This window comes from Cygnus atratus, chromosome 9 (assembly GCF_013377495.2).
Source record: "Cygnus atratus isolate AKBS03 ecotype Queensland, Australia chromosome 9, CAtr_DNAZoo_HiC_assembly, whole genome shotgun sequence".
NCBI classification, from domain to species: domain Eukaryota; kingdom Metazoa; phylum Chordata; class Aves; order Anseriformes; family Anatidae; genus Cygnus; species Cygnus atratus.
Window position 1 is genome coordinate 15,578,071 of NC_066370.1, and position 19,400 is coordinate 15,597,470.

Here is a 19,400-nt window from a genome sequence, read left to right on the forward strand (position 1 = left end):
TATTCATAACATCATGTTATGTAACTTGCACTGGAGCTAGGCAGCTACTAAGTGAAATAGTATGAGTTATAAAAGCAAAATATTATTGTGAAAACAATTTTACAACTTTATAATTCACTATTATTTTCATTTAAGAACAAAACTGTCAGTGTAATTGCAAATTCTGTTTGCCTTGCAGGAGTTCTTTCAGCTGGTGATAGGAAACTTTTTTTTTCCCCAAAGGCTGATATTTCACTTAATATATTGCATTTCTTTACATTTATCCAGAGGTAAATCTAAACAGGAAGCCCATTATTTGGGTGCCTAAGCAAGTTTAGTATCAGAACATTTACGATCAGTAAACGTGCCCATATATTATCAATTATTTCTTACCATTACTCTTGGAGGAAGAAATACTATATCAGCATCCAGTATAGACTATTCTCTACTCTTTATAACTGAGCATCTACTTTAAGGGAGATCCCACATGACTTGCACTTCTCACTGTGCACCATGACCATTTTCTACCTTGCCTGCTCACAGAAGGACTAGGCCCAAGAGCCTAGCTGTGGACAACCACAGCTATCAGTGGAGCAACGAATAATCTTTTGAATTGTGCACAGCTCCCTGCACAAGGTTGGTGCTTTGGTAATAAGCCATTACTATGATAATGTGTGCACATTCCGTTAAGAACTGGATTGAGACCACAAACATGTTTCACGGAAATCAGTGGGGAAATCACCCCAGTATGCGTGATCCACTCTGAATGACATAACCAAAATATCACATTAGCCAAAGCATCACTATGAACTGGGCAGTTGCTTGCCAAAACACTGGTATTACCGCCAGGTTGTAAGCCGAGTTTCAAACCAATAGAGCCGGAGCCCTTCTTGCCTCAAGCAGAAGAGCCATCCAACGATACTGAGATGCTCCACATCTACTCTTTCTCCCCAGCTCTCCTACTGGTTTATCGCCTAAGCCTGGGTAAGTTACCTTACTCATTCATGTCCTTACTTCATGTCCTAGCAATCATCTTGATAGATTATTTGATAGATGCACAACTTCACCACGTGCTTCAGCACCTTGGCTTTGGAAGAATTACAATGTGGTTGGACTCAATTGCATTTTAAAACAGAAACAATCAGCTCCTCCAGTAATCAGAGTCACCATCACATACAACAGCCACAGTATGCCTGTGAATTACTTAAGTGGTACTCACTTGTATGGGTGCTGCTTTTTGAACTGAAAACTGTAAACCAACAGCTCAAGTCCAACTGTCCTTGCCTCATCATGCCTCAGACCATGCCATCCACCAGAGACCCAAGCTCAGATGGCCCCATGGTTCAGACAAGCACCACTGCCTGCAAACCAGGCAGCCTCCCCATTAGAGGTTTCTTCTCATCCATAGGTAAATATATGCTGACTATATTTTATGTCCACAGATAAAAAATCATTACCCATGAGAGTGTCACACAACCTGACAGCATCTGTCAATGTAGACATTTGGTTATCAAGAGTTAAACAGCACACAAACAGAGCCCTCAATTAACTTCAGGGTTGCCCCATTCCTTATCATGTATGGAGGCATTGTCCTCAGCTTATTTTAAGAAGGAGCAAGAAAGAACATTCACGTATTACACCAAAAGCCTCTTTCTCAATTATTCCTCTTCTATTACTAACCCAGTGTGGCTGAATAAAGGTTGAAACTGAAAAACCTGCATCCCGAAGCTGTAAATTTAAGTTGGTTTCTCAGTATTTGCTGACCTGACTTACTTCTGTAACTACAGGATCTCTGTTACCTTTAACTTCAAGGTAACTGTTTGGCAACTTGTTGTTTCTCTGTGACTCCTAAGAAACAAATCCGATGAATTCCTCTGTCATGAGCCAGTCCTCCTAATAAATGCAGTGCTTAAATAATACAATATAATACAACGAACTAACTGTAAAGTTCTGAAACAAGAGTGGTAAACACATTTTACAGTGAGAATTGGGCTCTTTCAAAAGTTTAAGGTATAAGAGAGAGCGTGCCAGATTCCTGAAGCAAGCTGTTCTGAAAACATTTCTTTGCAACTCTTGACAATACCTTTGCACCTAAAAATTCTGAAGAAATGCGCAGAGATTTTGATGCGGAGATTTGTATTATCTCTGATTGGAAGATACCATTCTCAATGCCACAGAGTGCCAACAAGTCCCAACTCTGAGCTTCTCATCGCAGTGTTAGACACCACTGCCTTCTTCCCCTCCTCCTCATTTTAACAGAAGCAACAGCATTTAATTTAATCCACCCAGAAGCAATGACAGAGTCAGCAGCTGATATACAGCTAGTGCTGGTTAGAACTCAGAATTACTGTTTTGTGAAGAATGTCAACATTTTGACATTTGTTACTATTCTCAGGGTAGAACTTGCATATTCATTTGGAAATTTTGAAATTGAAATGTCACACTGAAATCACAAATTCAATTCTGAAGTTTGGAATTTCACCTTTTATTTCACTTTACAATATCTTTCTCTTTTAATTCATTCAATTCCAGACTGCAATATTTTAAATAACCATTTTTAATTTTACTATTATTTATTTTAGCATTGTAAAACTATGGGCAATTACTAGCTCACATTGTCAGAAAACTGACTTCAACCATCATTTTACACTGTCTCTGAATCCCATCCAATGGAAATTTTTGATGTGTGACTTTTGACTTGGGTGCAGATGAGAGATTCTGGGGGAGAAGACACTTGGGGGGAGGCAGGCTGCGTACACTAAGCTGCCTGCCTCTCTCCACAGCAAAAAGCAAAGCTAAGAAAGACTATATCCCTGTGACAGCAGGAGGAAATCTGGCAGATTGCATTTACTCATCTGCAGAGAACAAAAAATTCCTAGCCACTAGATTAACAGCAAGAGCATTAGTCTCAGTTCAAACGCAAGTGCCGGAGGTATCTATTTTATGTGAGTGATAGCAGACTGTAAAAATTATTAAACCAGTACAAGAGAAGTGCATCAGTCATAGCAAAGGACACTGGTGAGCAGATGTTTCTGAGGCAAAGATGAAACTTCCAAGTGAATGTCTCCATCACAGGTATTAAATCAGTGGAAAAACTGACAAAAGCTGTGTAAAATGAGAAAACAGCGAGCCGTCACAGTCCTCTTTTGGGTACTGCAAGTTTCATGAGACCGTGTCAATGCTGGTTGCAGCAGGCAGCAAAGAAACACCACCTCCAGCAGTGCGGAAAGGATGCGGTGGTTGAGGTCTGCTAATCACGAGCAGCCACCACTGCCTAAACCATGCCAAAAGCACGAGCTGCCTCGTTAATTTTACCTCCTGATCTCCCTTTGTCTTTCCATTTAATTTCCACGGTGCTCACCTACAATGGTGCACAACACTGAGAGGCTGTTTGGGGTGGTTGTCCTGCTCCACACGCACTGCCACCTGTAAGTACATAAGCAGGGACAAGGGGACTTGTGGCCAGCAGATGCTAAGCATGTGAGGACTCACACACTTGTGCCATGGGAGCAGGCATGAACAGACACAGCTACCGAAAGGAAAATTACTGCAAATTTGCAGTAAAAGAGCATGGGTTTGGATGCTGTACTAGATCACAGCTACAAAACACTTTTGTCCTCCTCATATCAGCAGATTGCTCTGAAAAGATCAATGCTTTTGTTGAGATTTCCACCATTCTGGACCAAAACTACAAGCTGTCCTCAGGTGATTTCAAGTGCACCCAGTCTGGAAGCTGAAAATGTGCAGATCTCTTTGGAAGGGAATGTGGTTTCTCAGGACTGTAAGTTGATTCAGAAAGAGGAAGGAGAACCCATGGGATCCAAGATCTAGGAAGGACAGACCTCCTGGGTGTCTTCAGCTGCCACCTCTCTTATACACCAGCTGCCACGTGTGGTCCCTGAAAGTGTGAAGAATTTTCTGTCTCCTGCTAAATTCTTAAAATCTAAGTGCAGAAAAAGGATCCTCAACTGCCAAACTACACACTATCAAAGCTAAACATTTGGACTGAGGCCCCAGGTGCCCATAGCTCCTGTCATTAGACAAAAATAGCAGAGGTTAGGGCCACGGGGGACTGAGCCTTTGCAGGACTGAAGGAATGAGACAGAATGAGAGCTACAATGGATGCCAACAAGGTCGACACCCATAGCGTATCTTCTCCTGACCCCTTGGAGATATGCAATAGTATCTCAAAAACACTCAAACATAACCAAAATGAAAGGACCTAGAGTTATTTGAAGATATGAGAGCGTGACAAGGGTATTTGGTGAGTCAACCAGTTCAGCACAGAAATATTTGATGATAGCTGTGTCGGTCAGTGGTGGTAGTTTCTTCAACTCTATTTTGGCCACAGGGCAAACTTGCAGGAATTCTCCATGTCAGAAACTGGCTTTGCCATTCTTTTTTTCCTACTGTGGACGGACATCTTGGTGCCAAAAATCAGCATACCTAATGAGTCACTCTGGTCTTGTGCTCTCTGACCTTTGGGAGGGGAGAAGTTAAGAAAGAGGCTTCAGACTTGGACTTGGTCTGCGAGGACACAGTACCATTGGCAACAGGCATGAAGGCAGCTGGTCATTTCACACGTTTCTGTGATGGTCTTGTGACAAGCCCCCTGCTGCTCACACAGAGATCCCTACTACCTTCAGCTAAGAAGAGAAAGCTACTGAGATTTTTGGCCGGGGATACCCCTGAAGCACATGAAGGTTTAAATGAGGACACGCACTCTACTAGTTCATTTCCTAACTAGGACTTGGGCACTAATGCTACACAGAGTGCTACAAAAGACTAAAATGCACAGAGGTTTCACATGCACCACTCTCACTTCCATAACTGGCCCAAGGACAGAATGCACCAGTTGTGTGTGAGTAAAACTCATTGTTCTCAGCAGGCTTTAAGAGCCCGTACAGATTATTTGCTGTTCCCATACCAATCCAGATTTATTTTGGATCAGTGGCGACTTCAACATGATTAGCACACAGCAATAAACATTGAACCACAGTCAACCTCTTTGTAGCCAGAATGCAAAATATAAACCATGGTGGTTTTTTTACCCATTAAAAACCCTAAATGAACTGACTGAAAATTTCAGCTGTCACAGTGACAGTTATGTATTGGTATGTATATATGTATGGTATGTATTAGAATTAAGGTATGTATGTATTAATTAAGGTATGTATGGTATGTATTAGAATTAAGGACCATGAATTGCTAGTCTGAGATCGATTTGTTAAGACATCCTTAATATTTTCCACACAAAGTGTGTTCAAAATTCAGAATGCACTTTTATGAATACATTTAGGAAGTATTCTATATCTTGCATTTTAAGTGATAGGTATCAATGCCTGTTTCTTACCCTTGTCTTCTCAAATCATTCTCCTTAACTGAAAGGCCTCAAACTAACCTTGAAAAAACAAAACACAACAAAACGCAGAAGCCAGTTCTGTGTATAAAAATATAATACAATTCACGTTGCAGCCAACAAGTAGAATTACGGTGACAGCTCTCTATCAGAAATCTGGCACTAACTAATAGCCTTTCGCTTTATCCCTTTAAATAAAATCATTCCAGAAGTTGATTTTATGAATGAGTTAGACTGCAAAGAAAGAGAACATTCAGCAAAACTGGACAACACTGCTTCGTTGGCAAAGCACACGATGTTTTATTACTGACCATTTCCTGTTAGACTGCAAGATCTTCTTCAGTTCTTCACCAATTAAACGGTACACCTTACAAAGCAGCAATCAAGCAGTCTGCCACCAGTATGTCAGAGAACAGATGTAAGTTCAAAGGTGAAATAGTCAATAATGCCGATATTTAGCAGGCTAGAAGATAAAGTATATTCTAGAAGAATTTATCACCAAGCGGATCATGGTCGGTTTTGCCGGAGAACTGAAATCATTTTTATATAGATATATATAAAATATTTCTGTATGTGTATTTGCAAATGCCACGTGCACACACACAAACACATATGTAAATATATAAAAATATATATTTATGCATACGTGAAACCCCAAACTTGAGCTAAATTAAATTGTCCCTCCAGCTTTGTAATGCAAATGAGACTAACAGGCTTGTGCTGTTTGTGGTTCAAGATGATTTGCGTTTCCATAGAGATGCTGACTGAATTAAAGTTTTTAATTTTTTATATATATAGGCCTACTTGTATCTTTAAAAGTCTAAATATGTGTCTGCTATACCTCAGCATTTCCTCAGTGACTCCACACCAATTTCCACCAGTTAAGGCTATGTGCAAATTTTGTACCCTTCGCTACTTTCCAATCTAAGCTCTATACCAGGCACCTGCAGAGCTGAGTTTATTGCTTCTCTCCCCACTCCTAGCTTCTTGGTAAGGAAAGGGGAAAAAAAAGGAAAAAGAAAAAGCAGTTTATTAACTGCTAGTAGATCATATTCCAAGGAGTTATTTATTTATTGCCCTCTGTATACTGCCCAAGACACATCTTTGCCTTCACAAGTTCCCACTGTCAGAAAATCTGGAATCCAGGGAAAAACAGACTGGACGCTTCTAGTGAGGGAAATGCCAAAGGACAGACTTCTTCTTACGTGTCAGAAGCTTTTAACCCTTTCTCTGTGAGCAGTCACAAGCTGGAGAGCCGGAGCGTGCTGAGACGAGCTAGGGGGGCCCCAGCCAGCGATGGGTTCACCACCTCCCTGCCTGGGCATGACTGTCCTTGCCCCTCAGTGGAACTTAAGCCCGTCATATACAAGGATCGCACAAAGCTCAAGTCCCCACATGCCCCCGGAGCCACATTAGAGATGGCCGCCAGCAAAAGTGACAAGGGTTGGCCAGGGTTGAAATTTGGACAAAGAAAACAAGCAGATCAGCTTAACTTTCTGTTTCCAATCAGCTTTGCTTTATGAGGCCCGGGCACAGGCTAAAGTGGCTGGATGCCACTCGCCCTGCCACCACCTGAGAGGAAAGTCAGAGAGCCCGCAGCACTGTGTGGGAACTCATTTCCATGTGGTTTCAGCAATATGTGATTTTTAAACAGCGACGCACAAGAGGTCAACCTCCGGAATCGCTCTGAACCACAATCAAAAACAGTGTCTTTTGTACCTCCCATCTGCGTAAGAAGAGGAACTATTTCTCTGGTGAACCAAAGATGTCCATAAGCACCCGTAAGACGAGATGTTGACACCTAACCTCTCGTTTGATCCTGGGAGAGCCCGGAAGGAAAGTCGATGGCACTAACGCCATACAGACGTATTGCCTACGAGCTTATCATGCAGGGGCATGTTGCAGGGACGTAGCTCCCTCCCGCCCCGCAGGGTGAGCTCCTGCAACTAAGGCTGAGCCTCTGCACGCGAGGCTGCCTCACCCTTCCATGCTGACACAAGTCCTAAGCCCCCAAAAGCCTATTTTCGAACCAGATGAGAGTTCCCTGTTTCCAGCTTTTTGGAAGCCCCGTGGAGGGAGACTCCTTTCTGTATTCCTCCTTATTTTCCTCCCATTGATGTGGGGTGTGGAGACAAGGGGCAGAGGAGGCAAGAAGCTGAGCCCCTGCTGCCAGAGCTAACGTGCCTGCAGCCCTGACCTCCGGGGAAGAGGAGCTTGAGCTGTGGCCACTCTGCTGCTTGGGGCACGTGGGTGCAGGCAGAGACATTTAAACCTACATGCTGCTTATGTGGAAGGGTCCCAGGGCCCTCTGCACTCCCCCACAGAAGCCTGTGAGCGCTGGCGTCTCCTACCTTTTGCTGCAGCGGCTGCGGGGCCATCACTGGGTCGGTGATGTAGGTCTTCTTCGTACCGGGCGGCTGGTACAGCCCGGGAGGAGCCTGACCCACGGTGTTAGTGGCAGGATACGCTGGTTCGACCTTCCATGTGCTCTGCGGCATGTAGGGCGCTTCCGAGCCGTTCCTCCCCCCGTACCCGCTGTAATACGGGTCCTGGTACCGGCCCTGCTGCGGCGCGTAGCCATAGCTGGGCTCCGAGGGCCGGGCGGGCGGCGGGGCGTAGCCGTAGTCGGGCCCGCGGGGCTGTGGCGAGCCGTACTGCGGGGCGCCGGGCGGGCGGGACGGCGGGGCCGCGTAGGGCTGGCCGGGCCCCATGCTGCCGTAGTGCGTGGGCTGCGGGCCGGGCGGCTGGTAGTGAGGGCTGGGCTGCGCTGTCCTCACCTGGACGTTGAAGGTCGGGCGGCTGGGCGTGGAGGCCGTGGTGTAGGAGGCCGGTACCGGCTGCGGCTTCAGGGTGCCAATAGGAGTGACCGGGATGGGAGCCGGCTGGCCTGGGCCCTTGGCGGTGGACTTCTTGGTGGCGGTGAGGGGAGGCTGGTTGGGAATGATCATCCGCTTGTGGCCGGTGACGGGGGTGGACACGGACGGGGCGGTGGCAGCAGAGCTGCTGGAGGTCCCGGAGCCCTAGGAGCGAACAGAGAGAGCCGCGGCGTCAGCAGGAGGGGCCGCTCGGGCATCAGGTTGTGCGCGGAAGGGTTAAGAGGGAACAGGGTTTTACAGTAACATCTGCACAGCAACTCAAACTGCTTAGGAAAGCAGGAATGTACCTGAGACCACACATTATAAAATGGTAATAGCAACCTTTTCTGGCTCTGACAGAACAGGGACAGCGCTGCTGCAGCCGAGCAGAACTGCCACGCACGGTGTTTCGTCTCTCCTTGGGGTTTTTTCCTCTGCCTCAAAACAAGCAAACAAACTCAAAAGCGATAAATGTGAGGGAAAAAAAAGGGGACTCACTGGAGAATAATTAGGGGGGCACTCGTGTTCCTGTGAAAACGAGAGCGCTAAGAAAAAGAAGGAAAATGCAAGTAGAGTCTCTGTGGAGACATGAAATTCCTTGGGTCCCCAGAGTGCTTGGAGTGTACTGCCCCCAATATGAGACCATCTTTGACACAACACAGGAGGCAGCAAAATGGGATGGCACAAAAGCAGCTCCCAAGCCGTAAGAATAAGCTTGGAGCAAAGCAAGATACAGAAGTGTCCCTGCTCCTGGCTCTGCTCCTAAGCACTGCAAGTCTGGAGTGACCCCAGCGAAGGCAAATGCTACACATGGCACATAAAAGGGCAGAAAGCAAGCCAAGATTCCCAAGAGCTTCAGAAGTCAGCTCCTGCAATGGCAACCCTGTAACCCTGCACCGGCACCTGGGCACAGCGGCGCTCGGGCAGCCAGGGATTCGGTTCACAGCAAGCACCGCCACTGCCTGGGATTTGGCGACTGAATGAAGATTTAGTGCGGTGACACTGTCCTAATGGGTATCTTACATCTTTCTGTTCAATGTATTTGTTTGTCTCTCTTTCTTAAAATTCTTGTTTAACTCTCATGTCCAAATACACCGGTGGAAAAAGACAGCTTTGTTAAAGAGCTCACAATATGAAATGGTTTCTGAAGAATACTGAAGATCACCATTAAGCCTTTTCACTAAATCAAAGAAGAGCAAATTTCTATCTCTGGAGTTCAGGACTAGGTAAAATTTCTTGCCTCTCTTTATTTTCCTTTATTCAAAAAGGATACTTGAATTTCATGCCTTCTGTATAGAAGGGAACATGTGCAGTTTGACAGTATTTCTTTGCTGTTGCACTTAGCATGATGGTTCTATCTCATCCAACCTTCCTGCACGGGGCTTGATCTCACCCCGATCCCCTCAATAACCTCTAAGTTCTCAGCATCCCAAAGTCAGACAAGCTGAGCTCTCACCAAAGGCTGTGTTTAAGCTATGACATCCACCTCTTTTCCCTAAATGCTCAATCTTGTGTTTGTCCCCAGGCACTGCTGCTCTGTGCAGGCTCCCTGCCTGCATGTGCTGCCTCGTCACGCTCTTGCTGGCACTGCTGAGCAGGGGAGAGGGCAGTGGGGGCTCAGCAGGAGCACCCCGCGCATCCCTGCCCGGGCCAGAGAAATCCTCTGCCTGGTCAGCAGGTGGCGGCAATAAATTGCTGCCAAACCAACCCAGGCCAGTGGCTGGAGAGGAACTTCAATCACCCATTTATTTCCCCGAGCCTCCAAAGGTACCGAGCTCACCATCCATACTAAGGTGGGAGAAAGGCAGGCCCACCACCACCATGTGGCAACCACCACACACGAAGGGAGGTAAGAGCAAGCCACCCAACTTCTCATTCACAGCCCACAACCATGTCTACGTGGGATAAGGAAGCTCAACTACACAACTGGTAGTTCTTCACTGGTGACAGGTGCAAAGACATTTTTGCTGATGCACTGGAAAAGAACTTACTTCTGCAATCACACCTTCAGGGCAAACCTCCCACAAGGAATCACTATAAATGAGCAAAGCAACAGGAAAATAAGAGCATCAATCTAGTTTTAGAGGTGTAAAAGGTGTGTATGCAGAGGTGGGGAAAAACAATGCAGCAAACTTCCGCTGGAGAAAAAACATCTCAATATATTCAAACCCTGACCTTACAAACAGATCCATGACGAAGCATAGACAGACTGAAGAGATTTTGAAAGTGAGAAGAACGAAGAGATTTTGCTGAAATGCAAAGACAGAGACAAGTTAAGGGTCTGTAGCCCTCTACTAATATTGCCTGAGTCTTCTATTTCTGAAATACCTGATAAGGAGCAGGCATTCCTCTATGCCTGCCTTCAGAGCACAACTGTGCTCAGTGCTAACATGAAAATTTGCTTCCTGTTGGCATTATTCTCCCATGTCAGCCTGGTGTTTATGTCCAGGAGTGCTAGAAACTTTCCCATTTCCTCACCTATTTCATTCTTGTAAATGACAGTAGTTTGTCCACTTACTGTAATGGGATGAAAGGTCCACAATGCGGCACTGTGTAATTACCACCAGAAAAGCATTTTTTTCCCATGTGAACAGGCAGAAGGTAGATAATGTTTTAATGACAATGGCACATCAGTGGGGAGGGGGAAAGCTCAAAACAAAACAACATAAATGAGCCCTTATTCATCACATTTTATGTTTCTGAATGTGGACTCTGGAAGCAAATGATGACAGACTGCCAGTAAAGCTCTTGCGATGGAAACCTGTCCCACCCCAAGAACCGGGGGATTTTGATCTTACATATAAGCATCCACATAACACATTTTGTGTACTGGTGCCAGTCTCCTGCCAGGACTGGCATACACCTTAACAATGAATGATAACCTCTTCCTCCAAGATAACCCTTGCTGCCTATTGACTGGCACTCTGAAAAGCTCTGAGCAGCTCCCACGTTTGATGCCACAAAAGGGATGCGCTCAGTCTCCCCTCCTGCACCAGGACCCAAATGAAGGAAAGGTGGCAAGCCAGGGCGCCTGGGCCAGAGACCCAGCTCTGCCATCAGCTTCAGAGCAAAGGGTAGAGCTAACAAGTGCCGGCTGCATTGTGGCATTCAAACCACAGCCTGCCTTGAGGAGGAGGAAGTTTGCATCAGTAGGAGTCCCCAGAGGCACCCTGCGTGACTCATTCTGAATTCCTCTGAGGGTGCTGGGCAAGTGTGTGATGAAAGCTGGGCTTGAGTGGGAGGAGGAGGGTGTAACACTAGTTAACATGGTGTAGTAGAGATATGGGACAACTTAGAGGGAATTTAACACTACTGGAGCATTAACGATTTATGGGGACGCAAAGAGGAACTTTGGCTGTAGATCCTGAACAAGGGCACAGGTGAGGTAGCACCATAAATCCTCTGCCCTTTTGCTTGGGAGAGAAGGGTGGCTACAGTCCAGGCTTCTGTATACCCAGCCACAGACTCAAATATCACCCCCGGCATAAACCTCTAGATCATTAGTGGATTAAGAAAAGACGCTATACATGCACATGAACTATGGACAAGATTCCTGCTCTGAGGACAGGCATGTGCAGAAGAATGAGAAAACGACACTCAGATACCATGGAGAAGAGTGATTTCAACAGATGTCTGTTAGGCACTAGGAGGATAGGAGAGATGGATGAGGCTATAAAGATGTCGGCTAGATGAAGAGGGAGTAACGAACAGAAAGCTGGAAAGGACTACCTATATCACTGGGTACAGTCCCAGCAAAACAGATGACTGTCACAAATGTTTCATCCAAACGAGTCCACAGAACATCTAGTAGCGCAACGAAGTAGACTCATCCAAAAGCACATCGAAATGACAGCCCAGAAGCACGAAAACAAGTAGAAATAGGAGTTAGAAAAAGGACGAAGACAAAGAAAAAGAGTGGCTTCATAGGATTTCAGGCATCCCTTCCTCCAGCAGCTCCTGGACAGCTCATTTCAAAACCGTACTGCATTTGCAAGTGACTATCGCAGCCAAACACGCTCTCTGACATCCTCTAAAGGCTGTTTTCAAAGGAAGACAGGCTTTCCTCTGCTCGCCATGCACTAGATGAAACTGTCTGACACACTTCGCAAGTGCAAATTAGAACCACGCTACTTACCATCAACCCCTTCTTGCAAATTCATATTTGCAAAGAGAGAGTAAACTAGAAACCCCAGGTGCTGATAACGCAGAGTTGTTAAGAGAAACTAGAGTAGGAAGGAGTTAAATTCAGAACCTCAACTACCACAAACATTATAATACAAAATCTTTTTTTTTAATGGGGAAAGCACAAGAGCCTTGTTTAAACACAGATGGAAGTACCTAAATGTACTGCCTCTTCTACAAATGAATTATCCAGCAGTTCAAATAAAGGTGAACTAATACTGACAAAATCAAACAGAACTCAATGAATGTGGGAGGAAAAAAACCCCAAAACACTTCTCCTAAATAAAGCTACCATGTGCAACTGTGAGGGGAATCATTTTGTTTGGTAACTCCTGTCATGTCTACTTAAATGCAGTGAAAGTTTATAAACATTTGCAGGAGTTTCTTGCACCAACCACCGTGTGAGAAGTCTGTGCCGTTATCACAAATCCGTGCGTTTCTACAGGGTCTGACTGTCAAAGCTGGAGATCTGGATTCAAAGCTACCCTAGTGGGGAAACCCAAAGTTCGGAATATCTGTGCGATTCTTCATTCTGTAGAAATTATTTACATAGATCTTACATTAAATTCAGCGTACACCTACAACAAAGTCATTAAATAGGTACTAGAGATGAAATCTGTTCTACAAAAAAATAGCCTATAATTCTATACCATTTGTCAGGGTTAAATCCTAAGAAGAGTACAAAGTAACTGTAGTGTACAGCAGGAGCATGGTTCTGTATGATCAGCTGGAAGCCTTATGAAAAGGACTTGATTCTCCTTTTATTTTGTGTATTTGTAGAGTATTTTCTATAGAATCCCTTCAGTTATTCAGTTTCAGAGACTGGATCAAAAATGCCTACACAAAGTTTATCACGTTCTATTCAATTCTCCAGACATTTTTCATAAAGGTACAGCTGAATAGCTCTAGCCCTTTAGCTGTCAAATTATCACGTATAAAGATACATTACTCCAGCTCAGTGGTTTTCAACCTTTATGCTCTGCAGCCCCCAAATGTTTTTCAGGAGAGACAAGTTCCTTTACGGAGAGAGTTAATCTACTGAAAATAAACATGCTTTTTTTTTTTAAGTTACCTTTCACAGAATTCTTCTTAGTTACCTTAGGAGTGATCCAAGGACCCCCAGGGTTTCCAGAGCACAGGTTGCGAACCACAGCTCTAGCTGGGGCTGTCTTTTTTGAGTATTTTAGTCACATTTACTCCAGGAGAGGAATGAAACAACCCTTGAAAGGCAAAAACCTGGCAACTACCGGTGGGCTGAACACAGGACGCAGCGTTCCCAGGAGGCTGCCAGCTGCCAGTGCCTGTGCAGCACCTCTCTTCCTAACCCAGCTGCTCTTCTGCATGGTCCACGAGCGCAACCGGGACCGAAACATGGGGCCAGCTCAGGCACGCACCAAGACCAGCTGCAATCTTCTCAGCGGGGCTTGGTGGCAGCAGTGGTTGGAAGAGAGTGTGGCAAAGCCAGCGAAGGGTGGAAAATTAACTTGGCTTCTCCTGACACCAAGGATTGGCATTCACCTCAGCTAGATGAGGTGCTTAATGCTGTGAGAGCAGTGAAGAAATGCATCTCCACAGGGTCATTTATCCCATTCTAATATTGAAGCTTAAAAGGGGGAGATGAATCATCCACTGGGGGAATCTACTTCTCTCCACCGACTGTAAAAGAAGCACAAAAACAGCCGAGACAAGTCACTGAATATTTAGACAGCACAAGATGGTTGAGACAAATCCCACAATAAGCAGGTAATTTTGACGTGACTGTTAGAAGCAGGGATGCCTTTCCCCTGCATTAAGTGCGCTGCCACTCACGCTCAGCTACTGCTTTGCACCGAGGGGACTGTGGAGTGCCAGCAGCTCAGCCGATGAGCCAGGATCCTGCCACGCCTGCAAGCCCAAGAGGCCGGGCAGCAAAGGCATTTCCAGCACACGAAGGAGGTGATGTGGGTGGGCTGCACTTTCCCACCTACGTGCTGAACTGTGGCTCCCACTGGAACTGGAGCTGCTGCCTTGCCACGAGAAGCAGCTGGGTTGTGCCTCCTTCCTGCCTGAGGCAGCAGAGCCCAGCTCCCTCTCAATTTGGGAAGGAGAGCCCCAGGGAAACATTAAATACCCTGCTTTGAAACCCGCGCCTTTAGGTACCTGAAAACGTGAACAGGCATTTTATGGGGTTTCCTGGTGTGCAGACACATCTAACACCTGCTGACTTCAAATTCTGTATTTGAACAAGCAGCTTTGCTAGTAATAATGTATGCTCAGGTTCCCCTCAGCATATCCTCTTTTTCTGTCTGAAATACCATCTGGGTGAAAAAGAGAAATCTGGCCTTTCAGTTGGGACTTGCAGATACTTAGCATTCTGGTAGAGCTCTAGCTGGGTTGCTGAATGTCCAGAGATCGTGGGCAGATGCACTGTCCCCATGCAGCATATCTGATGCATTTTCAGTATCAAGGACTTTCTGGCCCTCTTTATAATGTTCATATAGGAGACTAAGCACACTGAGGACACGTTGGTCCCCTGTGCACTGATGCTATGTGATGCACATGGCTCAGTTGCTAGCACAGGTGTCTTTAGGTGTCAAAATGTCCTTAGAATCTCATCCAAAATTTTGAAGTCTGGTCCAAAACCATAAAAACCTCGGCCAAAACACAGTTATAATCGGATGAAGCTTTTCTTTGCAGTTTCATCATTCTCTCATTTCCAGTTTACAGCTGCCATGTGAGCATCACGGAGGCATGGGCTGTGCGTGATCAGCAGCCACACTCATACTTCCCAGCAGTGTTTATATGGGATTCAGCTTGTTGGCTTGACTACCAGAAGCTATCAAGGTATTCGAACAGATTGCTCCTAGGCATTACACCAAAAGAAAAAGAGGAGAAATCTAATAAAGTGTTCATCTCTGGTTCTCAAATGAAGAGAATGCCTTACAGATGCCATAAAGTGTTACAAGAACACAACTGCTTCTGAGCTTTGATCTGTTTTTCAGCTGCTACCAAGGGTGGAAAAGGAGTCAACACAGTTGTTAATGTTTCTGTTCACAACCTCTTCTGCACTCCTTGTGACGGCCCAACTTGAAACACAAGGGAGAAGAGGGTGCACAAAAGAAAAGGTGATAACAAGTTGACCTCCAATATTTTATCATGGAAAAAAGCCTTTCACAACAGATGTGCGCAGTTACAGACAAACACCTTGGTTCAGCTTTCAGTATGGGTGTCAAGTTTTCTAGGCAAGCTGGGTTTCCACTTTCCAACACTCCATTAATTCCACAGAACCTGAGCACATCTGAAAAGTTTGGTCTCCAAAACACAAACGTAATGCCAGGGAGGAATTTTGCTTGTCCTTCTTGGTTTCATATTTACTTTTCTGTTTACCCCAACACTATCACTACAATAACTACTGTGAGACTTTTTATTTGTTTTTCCCTTTCTGATGAGTGATCATCTGGTATTTACGAGAAGGACTACGTGAAAGACCATCTATAAAGATGTGCAAACAATTGACCTAAATACTTCTAGCTCTGGTAGACAGTCAAGGGCCATAACTTGAGCTTAATTTGTTGAAAAGGACAGCTAGAATTAAAACTCTCCTATTTAAGCAATTCCTCTTGACCAGTTCAACTGCAGTAGCCACTTCATCTACAAGGACATCTGACATCTGCATGAGAAATATCATTGTCAGAAAGCTACAGAAGATGTCAGTTGTGAGATGTTTTCTGAATTAATCTTGGGATATTTCTGTAATTTCCCATTCTCATGACTAGAACGACAAATTTGCGCCAGTCTGGACCTCAGGAACACGCGACGGCAGCCCCCCGCGCGGGCTGAATCTCTGGCACATCGACTCAGCAATAAATTATGTAAAGGGCTGTGCACCACAGCCCTTTGGTTACATCAAAATGCAGAACTACTGAATACAATCCCGGAACAGAAGACCACAAAAAGGGTAGAGCAGTACGCTGGGAACACAAGTGCATGGTGCAGAGAAACCAAGCTCCTCAAGGAGCACCTTCGCCAAGGTTTAGTAAGACAGACACATCCAAAGCATCTCCATTAAGCAAACTGGGCACTTCAACGAGTTGAACGAGTCTCCTTGCTTAACTTAGGTAAGACGTTGCACTGCTTGACAATGGGGAAAGCCCCCACTCCCCTATAAATAAGAACTTTGGGTGAGCAAGGTATTTTTATGACTTTTGCTATTACTAAGCTAGTGAAGCTTAAAGTATCATAATTACAACATCCACAAACTTAAAAACGTTTTTTCTTCCTTTTATAACTCGCTATTTGTAATGGAAAAGAAGCTAATGTGCATGATAAATATGGGCAGGTTGGAGGGTTATACAGATTATGCAGCTATCCATGGATGTGTATCATGATTAACATAAATGGATTAAAACAGTATAATGGAAGATGCATGAGTGAGGGGAAGGGTTGTGCAGCTGTGAGTGACACAATGAAACATATTCACGAAATCTTCAGGAGAAGTCTTCTACAGCATAGATGGAAAAGTTAGCATTTTCCATTGTGTGTTGAACAACAGATTTAAAAAATAGTCCAAAAACTCTATAAAAGGTTCTCATTTCCTACTAAATTGCAAAGGAGTTTTAGAGTGTTTATAGAGTATGCAAGCTTTCTTCCTTTATTAATTTTAGAGGATATTAAAAGTGTGCATATGCACACATAAAATAATATGAAATACATATGCACTCAGACTCTACTTGGTTTACTTTGCTTTACTTGTTATTTGTTTACGATTCCATTTAGTTGTTGCATTGCTTGCATTTATGACCTATTTATCTTTTCAAATTCCAAAAGTCTATTAAACCAGACTAAAAAAATTATCCTACCACAGGGCATAAACATTTTCAAATGTTAGTATTGTCTCTATTTCCTGTGAAAACCATGTGTTTTTATTCTTTTCTTCCCCACATTTTAAAGCCTGCGCGAATAGTAGTACAGAAGAGCAGAAGCATCACTAAACAATTCCGTGTTCGTACAACATCTGCTTTCTTATGGTTCATTTGAGGTCCAGAACCCACCATCATCCGCCAGTATTTTTAGTGGGATACAAAAATGATTCAAGTTAGTAACTTGAGTGGTTAGCAGCAGAGAAAAACCATACAGCCTCACCAAAAAAATAACGCTTCACGAAAAACAAAAACCAAAAAACAAACAAAAAGAAAACACAACACCATAAAAGGCAAGCAGATACGACAGAGAGGTTATTTTTCCTGTTAGGTCCAACGTACACCTTTCCAAAATGCTGACGAGCTCCAACAACAGGTCAGCTTTAACTGTTTTCCCAGATGGCTCCTTCTGGGAAGTGGAGTGGAACGTTCCCTCATTTATCCGTCTGCTTGGGTTATCACCACTGCCCGAAATACCTTCGTCTTTTCACAATATCACAGACTCCAAATTACGATGCTGAGAAATATATACGATTGGAAAGGTTTTCTTTCACCCTCTGTAGCTCTTAAAATTATTCTGTACGTATATAAATACATACACCAAGATGCATGGAATTTACCCACTACAACAAGTCTATTCAAAACACCAGGGCGATACTGTAACAAGCCAGGAAAGTGAGAGTATTAATTTGTAGCACAGAAAAATACCATCTGTAACACAGCAATACTCAAGTAAAAAGCAATGCAGAAAGTTGGAGAGAATATTTAGAAATTAAGGTGCTAACTCAGAATAATCAGCTTCCCCACTATTTTCCTCTTTCCATAGAAAACATAAAATTACATTAAACATATGGATAATAAAGTATTTACTTAAAAAACATGTTGATAAAAATTTAGAATAAAAATTTAGGACTGGCATTTTCCATACTTAATATAAAAACAATATTACTCTAAAAAACCCATGTACAGCAGCGTCAAATCCATTGCCTCTGCAGGCTTGGTTCTGTTGCAAATGGCATTATAAATCAATCCGTTTTTCCTAAATATGCCTTGAGGAAACAAAGTCACAAATAGCCATTGTAATTTTTAATATAAACACACACACACAAAAAGAACAAAAAAAAGTCTTCTTCATTCTTAAGCAGAACGCAAGAGCTGTGTTTTTCAACAACTCGTATTGCTGAATAGGTTATATACTTATTCCAAAAACGACAAGTATTTTTTGAAGCAACTTAATGCCACATACTAGTTTAATACCAGGCTTTCTTGTATGCCACACTCCTCTCAGCTCAGCAGTTTTAGGAAAAAAAAAAAAAAAAAGTCGTTAAACTTCATCAGTGATGATCTAATGAGCCCTATTAAGTTATGATTTATAATTTTCCTCACTTACTGTGTTCTTGGATCAAAATAACATCTCGAGACATTTGCTCCATGGCTGCTGATCGGGTTAAGGTTATCGCAGACACAGTGAAGAACCAGAATATTCTTTAAAACCTCGTTCTGCCCGAGTTACATTTTTAAAAAGTGCATTTTAAGAAGCCAGATTCTGATCTCAGTAACACTGGTGCCAGCTTAAGCAAGTCTGTTGACTCCAGGAGATTTACTTCAATGCTGGCTGTGGCCGATCAGGATTCGGCCTGCTACTGCCAATGAATTTAGAGGGTTTTTCTCCGCACTGGGAGCACATCGGGGGTTTCTATGCAAACTTAACAAATCTTAAAAATGAACATGTAAGGAGATCTTGGCAAGTCATATCTGAATGAAAGCAAATGAGATTTCTAACCTCGGCTGAGCACAGGCTAAGCAGAGGCCTGGGCCTGCCTCTGGCTGCAGCCCCTGCGAGCCCCGGCCTGGCGAGCCGACCTGCGGCACGCTTTGGTACCGGGAATTGAAAACCAGCTGGCTAATTCAAAACAAGCACACATATCCTCCCGCTCTCCTCACTTCTTCCCTCGTGGTGGATGTATAAATGTATACTGATGGCTCCTGGGATTTATAGCCTAACCGATTTTGACATTTTTAACTTCAGAATTTGAAACAGTGACTTTTTAGCCCTGGGGCAGGAGTGCTAAATGCTAAAAACTTTGGGACTAGGGAGTATTAATTTAGTCCTTCTGAGCAGCTTGG

The 19,400-nt window shown here is 44.1% G+C and overlaps 1 protein-coding gene across 32 annotated transcripts in view; it reads right to left on the reverse strand.

Annotated features, from left to right (window-relative positions):
• LPP (LIM domain containing preferred translocation partner in lipoma) overlaps positions 1 to 19,400 on the reverse strand; it is a 336,723-nt gene that overhangs the window by 123,889 nt on the left and 193,434 nt on the right. For all 32 annotated transcript variants that reach the window (XM_035544617.1, XM_035544627.1, XM_035544633.1 and 29 more), the window contains one exon: positions 7,690 to 8,358. In XM_035544617.1, coding sequence (XP_035400510.1) covers positions 7,690 to 8,358 — 669 coding nt within the window. The remainder of the gene's footprint in view (positions 1 to 7,689; positions 8,359 to 19,400) is intronic.